Source organism: Cardiocondyla obscurior, linkage group LG13 (genome assembly GCF_019399895.1).
Source record: "Cardiocondyla obscurior isolate alpha-2009 linkage group LG13, Cobs3.1, whole genome shotgun sequence".
NCBI classification, from domain to species: Eukaryota; Metazoa; Arthropoda; class Insecta; order Hymenoptera; family Formicidae; genus Cardiocondyla; species Cardiocondyla obscurior.
Genome location: NC_091876.1, coordinates 3,965,084 through 3,975,617, shown reverse-complemented (window position 1 = coordinate 3,975,617; position 10,534 = coordinate 3,965,084). Strand labels below are relative to the sequence as shown.

The 10,534-nt window shown below is 39.1% G+C and overlaps 1 protein-coding gene and 1 long non-coding RNA gene across 4 annotated transcripts; one reads left to right on the top strand and one right to left on the bottom strand.

The window, feature by feature from the left end:
* The first annotated feature begins 89 nt into the window (after positions 1-89).
* Positions 90-740, top strand: LOC139107808 (uncharacterized). The gene is made up of 3 exons (XR_011546569.1): positions 90-277; positions 378-551; positions 628-740. It is a non-coding gene; the product is annotated as an uncharacterized lncRNA (long non-coding RNA).
* Positions 741-802: 62 nt separating this feature from the next.
* Positions 803-10,512, bottom strand: Yem (yemanuclein). Of its 3 annotated transcripts, XM_070665626.1 has the most exons (13): positions 10,145-10,280; positions 8,041-8,227; positions 7,322-7,444; positions 7,152-7,253; positions 6,791-7,066; positions 6,548-6,719; positions 6,031-6,460; positions 5,787-5,948; positions 5,573-5,653; positions 5,294-5,329; positions 4,667-4,783; positions 4,404-4,583; positions 803-3,731 (listed from the first exon to the last, which is right to left on the bottom strand). In XM_070665626.1, the coding sequence occupies exons 3-13, from the start codon at positions 7,346-7,348 to the stop codon at positions 2,489-2,491; spliced, it is 2,826 nt and encodes a 941-aa protein (XP_070521727.1). In that variant the 5' UTR covers positions 7,349-7,444; positions 8,041-8,227; positions 10,145-10,280; the 3' UTR covers positions 803-2,488. The 3 variants fall into 3 exon arrangements, with proteins under 3 accessions (XP_070521727.1, XP_070521725.1, XP_070521726.1); XM_070665624.1 differs by lacking the exon at positions 8,041-8,227 and having other exon boundaries at positions 10,145-10,512; XM_070665625.1 differs by lacking the exons at positions 5,294-5,329; positions 8,041-8,227 and having other exon boundaries at positions 10,145-10,512.
* Positions 10,513-10,534: the final 22 nt, after the last annotated feature.

The following is a 10,534-nucleotide window of genomic DNA, read 5'->3' as shown; positions in this document are numbered from 1 at the left end:
TTTCAGCCCGCTGAGTCGCGTTACGTCACTAGAACGCGCGACCGTCGCGACTTCGCGCGGCGAACGGCCGACGTATGTACCACGAAAAATTGCGCGAGCGCTTACTCGCGATAAACGAACGGGAAGATGGATGATAAACGAAAATAAGAGCGAGGTCGAATGAAAATTCAAAGATAATTCGGCGATCGGAGAACAAAAAATCTAGACGCGCGCCGTCCCCAATTCGTTAGAGGTCTGTAAATCTGGCAGGAACTCTCGCGACTTCGAGAAAACAAAAGTAAGTTAATTATCGCTCGCTTTGTTCTACGCCGTAAAGTTGCCCTCGGATTCGAGGAGGAAAATATTCGGCAATGTCTGACGATTAGTAAAAATTGTAGCTTTCTCGCACGGGGCAGTCCAAAAGAAAATTGACAAAATGATCGAGAAAAAATTGCTAGACGCCGAGTACGAGTGGATCGTTCGGACCTGCACGAATGCGTTCAACGTATACTTAACGATGACGCATTTTATATTTTACGACAACACTTTGAATCTGCAACCGGAAAACGCTGGTAAGCTAGGACGATCGAACGTGAAATTCGATAATGCGCGAATCCGGTGATGCGAACGACTGTTGTACAATTTTAGAAATCTCCCTTTTGTCGTACGTGCTGTTCATGGCGGGGTTGGACCTTTTCGCGTACTGCATTTATCAGTAAAATCGCCGAGCATCGGAAGGGGGTCAAAATCTACAAGTGAAATTCCACGCGAATCATCGATGACGCGCCGCGAAGCAGAGAGTACAAGGTAAAAATAATATTGCTTTTGTAAAAAATATTCAAAACTTATATTTTAAGTCGTCTTAGTGAAAATTCTCAAATCGGAATTGAACAAGACGTTTTTAACCATACTCTAAGTATCATAGGGGTAAAATGGGAGAGGGTAAGGTATACGGTATATAATACACTAGTCATCTTTATACGTTCCAAAAATATTCTAGTCGTCTCTCCCGCTCTCTCACGCATTCGTCGTCGTCTCTGTAGACATCTCTCTCATTCTTTCACACTCGTTTTCGTCTCTCGTCATTATCTAACGTGTCTATTATTCAGTCAAGCCACATACAAAGCCATACAAATTTGCAAGAGAAAGCAACGGATGCTCGCACGTAGGTCGAGCTAATGATAATCTCTTTTTAATGATAATCGCACTCCCTCCTCCAACACCATTAAGTGTTGGAGATACATTTTATTGTGATGTTAAGACAAAGAAAAATATATCCGACGCGAAGGTAATGTACAGTGGAAGTATCGTGAATTTTTGCTCCTTTATCGCGCGCATCTGATATCCAGCTTCGTAAGCATTTTGCGGAAGGCAGTAATTTAATTTCAAAAAAAATTAACATGCATAATGATTACTAAATAAATTATTCTGCTCTTTCTTTTCTTCTGCGTACATACATTATGATAATAACAACCGAAACACGAGGAACAGTACACAAGACATTTTTTTTTCTCACTCTGTGATATTTAGGTGGTCAAAAAGAGTATCATTTCACTTAAACCAATAATTCATAGTGATATTTATATTTAAAAAAGCATTTAATGCTTACATTCTCAATTAAAAGTGTCACACATTTTATAATCGAAAAGTTCAAATACCGATTAATCGGTACAAAAATCACAAGTTAAAAAAAAATCACAGACAGCTCGTCAAATAAATTCAAATAAAATTTCTTGTAGACCACATAATTCACAGAATGATGGACGCTGCTCACTTATTTACAAATACTCATCAAGATCTGTATACATCGAACAAATGGCGACTAGCAAACTAATGTGCTTTCATTATTAAAGCTCTAAAGTTGTGTGGTCACTCATAGTCTTTTCTTGTATTTAATATTATAAATACAGTCTTGAGATGTTAATGTCTCTGTGATTGATTTACATTTTAAGACTATAGCAAAAAAAAAAGGTTCTGAAATAAGATTAGATTATGAATACCTATAGTAAATTAACAGAATTTAATTCATGTTTATTGTGGCTACAAAGTTAATGTAAAAAAAAAAATTAATTTAATTTTGCATTCGCCGTATGCTTGTTGTTCAAGAGTATCCACATCTTTTTTTTTTTTTTTTATTTCAAGTAATCTAGAGAATTTCATAATTTATATACTTATCTGTACACATACAACCGAAACTACCGCTAATAAATTTATAATGTATGTACATAATTTGGCGGTTTTTGCTTGAAAATATTAAAAATCCGTATACGACATACACAGTATGATCGTTATAAACATATACTCCATAGCTGCATACATTTTAGTTCGCCAATAATAATGGCGTGATGTAAGTGGAAGAAATTTCCTTCAGCCTTGATCATACGAAACAAAATATAAATTATATAAATATTGAGAGTCCCGCCTAGTATCTCTCGCAAATTAATAGCTAATCTCATTACCGTTCCCAAAAAAAAAAAAACTTTAAAACGAGCAATAATATGCGCTGGTTCTACCATTGTGCTTCTTCTTTAGACCTCATTTTATCTTCTTTCTTGAGATACAATCGTTGGTAATCCTCTTGATAAGTAACATACTGCGCGTTCGATTTACCGGGCTTTTGTATGGTACCACCGACCGGTGAATTATTAGGAGAGAATTTCATCTCTTGTAACTCCTGCAACTCCTTCAATGACCTCATTACCATTTGAACATCTTTTTCCTGTTCTGTTGGTTGTACTGCGTTTCCTAAGGCATCATCCGTAATGAAACCGTCTTTCCTTTTATCTGTTAATCCTCGCGGCGGTGAATCATCGTTAATGATCTGACTGAGGAAATTAGTCGCAGCAATTGTCTCTTCGTTTTGCCTTTGTTCTTGTTCCTCTTTTGAAAGGGTCGTTTGCTGTGGCATAGGCACTACGTCTTGGTTAGGCCCTATCTGTTGTTCAATCATCTTGTGTTCTTTCTTTCTCTTTTTCTGATCGTGCGACGATTTATGTTTGACTTCCACACATCGTTCCCGTTTTTTTTCTTTCTTATCAGTTTTGTTAATCATTGCATCGACATTTTTATCATCTAACCTCTTATCGCATTTAATATCTGCATTTTCCTGTAAAAACCTATGTTTCAAAGCTTGTGTTGAATAGGAAGTATCTTGTCTGTATACGGAATGATGTCCAGCTTGAGAAATTTCGTTCGTTTTTGGATGACTTACAGGTTCCGGGCACGCTGTAATAGAAACTCTGTCTTCTATTATTGTGTCATTTAGCTTCGTCGTTAACTTGTCATAATCAACACGTGTTATAGATAGGGAACTGTTTGTTAAATCCATGAAATTAAATTTCTCAACGTGACTCTTGCTTGGCTTTTGAGCCATTAATTGTGCTGTAGGTACTACGGAAATTTTACCAACTGTAAAATTATTAACGGAAACCGCAGTGCCTTCTGATGCTTGCTGATGACTTACTGCACTATTTTCTGTGCTATGTTTGTCTTTATATTTATTACTATGTTGCTTTTTATCAATGTTAATGTCGTTGGACTTTACTGCTGCTTGACTTGAAAAATTCGTTGAATTTTCGCCAATAATTTGAACTTTAGATACATTCACGTTTGTCTTTTCATTTTCTTGAGACGAAAGATTATTCGCATTTGTGGTGTCATTTTTCACGACATTACAAACTTGAGTAGTGGCGGAAGTTGTAACGTTGTTTGCAGTAACCATTTCTTTTGGTTTCTTCAACTTCTTCTTAATGCTAAAATCGTAATAGTTCATTATTATAAAGCAGTGCATAACATCAAGGAATATGCAAATATAAGAAGGAAGAAAAGCCGTATGTAGTAAAAAAAAAAAGATTAGGTATGTGTGCGCATTTAATTATAATAAAGTAAAAATGTATGCTGATTAAATTAATTGAAGCAACTTTTGCAAATACAAAAAATAAATAAGAACAAAAAAACATTAAGCATTAAAAGATTTGCGTACAAGTTAATATTATAATCTCATAATCTTGTTATATCTCTAAATGCGTTAAATCGAGTATCACTCTCGTAGAATATGACTTTTTTCTAGGAATCCGTTAATGTTTTGAGCGAAGAAGTAGAAATCAGTATTAATCCATTACACCTTCCTAAAACATAAAATAATCAAACAATGAAGCGATCGATTAGCTTTTTGATTTAGTCATCATGACAACGCGCCAGATATCTTGATCACGATTTGCAAAGAAATTAAATCAATCTTCAAGGATCTTGATCCTAATCTCTAACCTAACTTCCAGACACGCATTCATTCCTTTCACTTTTATGAAAATAAGAAAAAAAAAACTATAGTAGGGAACTTTCATGCACGAAGCAAAGCAGAAATAGCGAGAGTTTGTAACACTTGTATACAGTGTATTAAATGGTTATAATGTACTTAAACTTACGTAGGTTCAACAGGACTAGCATATTTTAGTAAAGTTTGCAATCGTACGCATCCAGGTGGCCACAATGGTAGAACATTCATATCAATGAAAGTCGCAACAAACGATTCCATACTTTCTTTCCTTGTTCTGAGAATTTTGAAATAATGTCTTCTGGCGTTTGCAATTTCGAGAACAAGTTTCCTAAAATTGAGATTTGCCATAAACATACGTGAATGCAAATTTAAATTACATGTAAATAAACGTAATTTTGATTAGCAACATACTTTGCTTCATCAGTCCATGGAAATCGCTTTCGTGGTATTTTTGACTTTTCCGTGTTTTTTGATGAGCCATCGTCTTCGTCACTACTTTCTGCGTCTGCAGGAGATCCTTCGAGACCCCTGAAATCGATCAGTCAATTAAATTTCAATAGAGGTATTATAAAAATTCATGGTGTCGCGATGACAAAGAATGATGATCGGCATTTGTTGTGACAGAATTCCGCTATCTTAATTTCTTTTTTAATATTAATAATAATATATAATTTAATCGCCTATTTTCATCGAATTGTGTCCCAGATCAAATGCGTTTCCTGTTTGACGCAAAAGATGATTCTAGTGATAAACTAAACATTGATACTGATGATAAAAAGCCCCGCATCTTCCTCTGCTTTCTCAATAATATGGTAGATGAATAATAATGACCACGCTAAATAATAAAATGTCTCTTCCTCTAAATGCAAACATAATTAATTATATGAATGTTGTTCGTCAAAATTGTAAGAGCAAAAGCATGTAAGCATGAATATAGATTAAAAGAAAAAGATTAAAGACAATAGAAAACAAGAAAAGAGAAAGAGCAGTCGGAGAGGCGAGAATAGAAAGAGGTTCCTCTTACGAGGGGCGCCTTACCAACAGTACCGATATATCTCCCAGTATAATTGAGGACTGAGAAATAAAAAATTACAATAAGGTTATATTCAAGAAATTATGAACTGTAGTTACATGTACTATTGCATTCTCCGGCAAACTGAATTTTTATTCAACTGTGTTTAATAATATGCAAATTTACAATTGTTTTTAAAGAACTAAGACGTAATTCATTAAAAAAAATATTTAAAAAATTAGACTGTCAACAAAAATCAATACTGCGAGACACCAAATCATATAAATTGCAATAAAGTTACTCACTTTTCATCGGCAACTTTTTGACATTCTTTCATATATTTATCCATAACTGATGGCATAACATTATCGATGAGTTTCTTTAATCTGTAAAAAACATTTTTATTAAACACAGAAATTTTAAATAGAAAAATACTAAAGATATTTATATAGCATAGTATAAGTAAATATATAAAAATAAGCTTTATGTACTATACAATCACTGAAACTCTTATCTTACTTGTGCATCGGTTCGTTCACTCTATGTTCGGCATCTTTCAAATAAAGTTTCTTAGCTCTACTGAGGAGAGTAATTTTACTACAAGGTAAAAACCGTACTAAATGTCCATAGGTTTGTAATCTTATGCTAGGCGAATTCAATATTCGTAGTTTCTTCTCTAAACTGTAATAAGAGTAACGAATTTTAGAGAATTTTTCACAATTTATATAACTCGTAATAAAAAAATTTAATAATATAAACTCACGTAAAGAGCACTTCGTTAACTGCGCTATTAAAGAACTTGCTTTTACCGTCTTTGCTGTTTTCCGCTTGAATCTTTAATTTATTCACTATTTCTTTTACATCTTCGGGCAGATTTTCGGGCAAGGACGCTTCTTTATTCTCCATTTCTTCTCCATCAGATTCAACGTAAAGATAAACGCGAGATTTTCCTGAATCTGTTGTATCGCGACTTGAGTCATCTTCAATTCCTCGAGCTGCATTAACAACACTTTCTATTGCATCATCGATATTACTATCTTTCGCATCTAATCTTTTCAGATCTATTTTTTTCGTATCATATCCATTACTATTAGATGATTTCTTTTCAAACTTTTTGATATCGAACTTTTTCTCACTTAATTTATTTTTTTCTGGTTTATCAGACTTTTTCTTCTCCTCTTGATCTTCTGAAGCTGAAAGTGCAATATTATTTTACAAATAACACGCAAATTGAACATTTTTAATAACTCAATAACGAAGTAAAAAGTTGAAAATATTACCTGTACCTCCTTCTGCATCTGTCGTCTCATTTTTCTCTTTCCGTCTCAGAAGATCCAAATCTTGTTGAGAGTTTGGTTGCGCATCTTGCGTCTGATGATTTTGCTGCTTTTTCCTCTTCTTGCTATTTTCGTGATTGACTTTCTTCTCGCTATTTTCCTCAACTTTCCGCCTCTGTTAATAAGAATTAAATTATACAGAGTACATAGAAATAAACCAAAGCAATATATTAAAAGATCATTTACTTTTCGTGGGTTATCGCCAGTGATATCTTCCGTCTCATCATCATCGGAAGAGCTAATGATACGTTTTTCTACTCGTTTAGGACTATCTGCATCTTCAGTATCATCTTCGCTACTTTCGCTACTTTCTTCATCATCGCTATTGTTATTATTATTATTGTTATTATTATTATTGTGAACTAACGAACGTCTATCGGCTGCTCTGAATTCAAGAGCTCCGCAATTAATATAGAAACCCCCGTGCGCTGTGGTCATCTCTTCGGGCACAATTTCATCATACTGTCGAAAAAAAAAAAAGAAAATATCAAGATTACATTAAAAATCTTAGAGAATAATCTTCCACAAAAAAAGAAACTTCACGTACAGCGTCAGTATTGTCGATGAAGGAGTCATTTTCATCATATCCTGCGCCCAAATCCACATAATCGTCGTACTTGTGCCTTTTCTTTCCCGTGGTAGATGTTCCCTAAGCAAATGGAACATAATTAGCCTTTTATCAATATCGTATCAAAGATCAGTTTTTCGTCAACGTACATATTTTGCCTCAAATCTTTTGGCCATATCTCTAAGCTTGTCCTCATCGTCGTCATCGTCAAACGGGTTTAATCCATTAGTCGCATTCTCATCTCCCCGCTTTTGTTCTTTCCTACGTTTTTTCTGCAAAGTAAACAGATTAATTAGTAATCGATCGATGGAGCACGCGCCGAAATATCCCTTTCGCAAATCAACACAGTAAACCACAATCAAATCGCTCTGCATCTCGCGCTTCGTTCTCTGTACCACTTTCACTAATTTATTTAAAAATCAAATTGATCAAAGAGAATAGACCGTGCCTGTACATACGTTAGCGAATCGAGTTTAAACGTGTACGAGATAATGATCAGAATTCGACGTCATTTTACAATACCTCTGTGAAAATATATCTTAAAAGAATAATCTTTTCTTTGCGTGTAGAATTGCAAAACACAAATTTATTTATATTACTATTTCCTAAATAGATAAAAATTTTACCTCCGTTTTTTTTAATAATGAGGACAATTAAAATGAGTCGAATAAAGAAAGAGCAGAAACGCGGAATGGATGAATCGGTTTTGAGAGTGCTTGACATGTCTACGAATACCAGGAGTGCATGAAGCGGTGGAACACTGTCCTTGCGATTTCGCGCTCTTTCCTTCGCGTCGCATCGTGAAACCACCTTCTTCAGCCTCCTGTTCTCTTATCAAAGGGACGCCGAATCAAGCGATTGATCTTACCTACGACGTGGCTATTGATGATCGAAGTTCGACAGTATTTTTTTTTCTCTCTCCCCTACGTGTTTCTATCGAATCAGCCTTGTTAATCGTCCAATTAGTCACTCAATTAATCAGCGAGATATAACGCGCGAATCTGCGCGATATCGTTTTTTTCTCACATTGCGCCGCCACGGTTATTATCGGAATTCTTAATGAAAAAAGATATGGCTAAACCAGTAACGCGTAACGAGATTTCATCGTTTGATGAATTAAAACGCTCGAAGTAAAATTGAATGAAGGGATGAAATGCGAGCTTGACAGTCATATGATCGAAATAACGAGGTAATGCGAGAGAGAGAGAGAGAGATAGAAGGGGGGGGAGTTAAAAATAAAAAAAGAAAACTTAACTGAACGTATTGGATAGAGAGAGGGTGGCGTCCTGATTTTCATATGGAATCACAATTTCGCGTTTATTCGCGCGCGAACAAACCACGCTGCGCAATTCCAGGGAATAATTAATCAATTTTTACATCGCAAATTTTCCAGGTGCGCGCATCCCCCATCCCCTTCCCCTTCGCCACTTCGAAATTTGATTCGCCGGTGAATTCGTGCCACGTTTTCGAAACACGTGCGCGATCAAAACAAAGCTGCGAATTGCACGCGGCTGATGAAAATAAAGCTTTCCGAGTCGAACGAGTAATTTACACGAGCGGAAGAGAAACCAGCGTTTCGCGAATATTTTACGGATTTCACGGACGATTCTTTTTTTTTACCTCCGTCCGACGAAATCGCAAACGGTGCGATTTGAATACGAACAGCCACCCTGAAGTAAAACATTTTACGTAACGACGTCGGGGTATTCGAGATCGTCCGATTATATCCGTAAAACTTGTCTCGATTTGTTTACAAGCGATAAAAACGGAATAGAAGTCGCGTAGAAGTCCACCGCGTTTTTCCGCAACGAGCGGACGCGTTCGCCAATATTTCTACAATCGCCAGGGCGGGAGACTGATTAGATTAGATCAAAAATTTATTTAATTCATTATCCTATCGCGCGGGGTAGGAGGGGGCGGGAGCGCGTGACACGCGTCTCGAGCGGTGTATTCGATACGTGTCGGCGGTCACGAGTTTCTCTCCTCCGGTGCATCGATCTACAATTCAGAAAGGAGTCCCGCAGCACACGCTCTCTCGCGCGCGCGTGAAATAAGAGACCTCCGTGCGCGACATACACATTCACGTGTGTGCGCGCTGTTTCTCCCCCCGAGGGCCCCCTCTTCTTCCCCCGATCGCATTTTCCGCGTATCCTTCTCCCCCATGCACCAAGACCCGCCGGACGAAGTACGTGGCTTGCGAAATAGACCGGCGTAGACGCTGCACACACGAATAAGGCATCGTCGCCGCCGTGTGCGCGTCTCTTTCCCTTCCTCGGGAAGAGGAGAGAAAAAGAGAGAGAGAGAGAGAAGAAAGGAGAAAACGGAGACGGATGATACCGCCGGACGATCGCGCAATGGCAACTCTCGTGCAGACGTTTTACGAGCAAGGGACGCGCGAAACGAAGGACGCCTCGTTTCTCCCGCGGGAGAGAAACAGAGCGAGCGAGAGAGCGCGCGTTTCAAGAACGACCTGACTGGCGGCGTCCGCCTCGTGACAGCGTGCGGACGTCGCACGACGATGACGTTGACAACGCGAATCCGGGCGAGGGACCGCGAATCGATCAAGGAACTACCGTCGTGTGCTATCCTTGCGGCCGGACGGAATCCGGCGTGCGCGACAAGTCGCGTGACTTTCGCGCGGACGGGACCCGAGAATCCATCGTACCTCCTCGACGTCGCCGTCGACGCGGTCGTCGGCGACCCGTCGACGAACACACGCGTTGTCTCGCTTCTCTCTCTCTCTCTATCTCTCTCTTTCTCTGTAAGCCCCCATTTTCCCCGCCTTACACCCACACACATGCACGCGCATTCTCTCTCTCTCTTTCTCTCTCTCGCTCGCTCTCCCTCTCGCTTCTTTCTCCGTATGTTCGTATGTATGACATGAGCTTGACATACGGCCTTTTTGTTTTCCCCTCCCGGCGGGGGTCGGGGACCGGGCGAGTGAGAGCGGGTTAATCGCGCGGTGGTCTTACCTCCGCCGTCTTAAGAAGCTGCGCGTAATTGAACTCCGGGCATGTCTTCTCGTTGGACTCGGGCAGGGTGAGCGCGAAGCGGAAGGAGGGCGCGAGCTGCTTGCCCATGTTCCCCTTTCTCTCCTTCTTCGTCGCGTGGCCCAGGGGCTCCGGGAACTCCAGGGTCTGCAGGGGCACCCGTTTCGCCTCTGACATTCCTTTTACATTTAGCACCGAACCGAACGCAGATCACGGAAACACTGCGGGCCTTGCGACCGCGGCAACATGATACACCTCCTTAGCACGCACCGCCGCTCCTCTCTCTCTTTTGCTCGCCGCGATTAAACACCGCGCGGACGCCGCCGCTCACACGTCGCCATCTTCGGCACGACTGTTTTTAGAGTGCGCCAC

Bases quoted from the DNA above. Each gene is read 5' to 3' on its own strand.
- Yem (XM_070665624.1), bottom strand. From the start codon at position 10,339: ATGTCAGAGGCGAAACGGGTGCCCCTGCAGACCCTGGAGTTCCCGGAG. The intron at 7,254-7,321 runs GTACGTTGACGA...CCATTTGCTTAG, and splicing joins AAAGATTTGAGGCAAAATAT to GGAACATCTACCACGGGAAA. The intron at 7,067-7,151 runs GTACGTGAAGTT...TTTTTTCGACAG, and splicing joins TCATCGACAATACTGACGCT to TATGATGAAATTGTGCCCGA.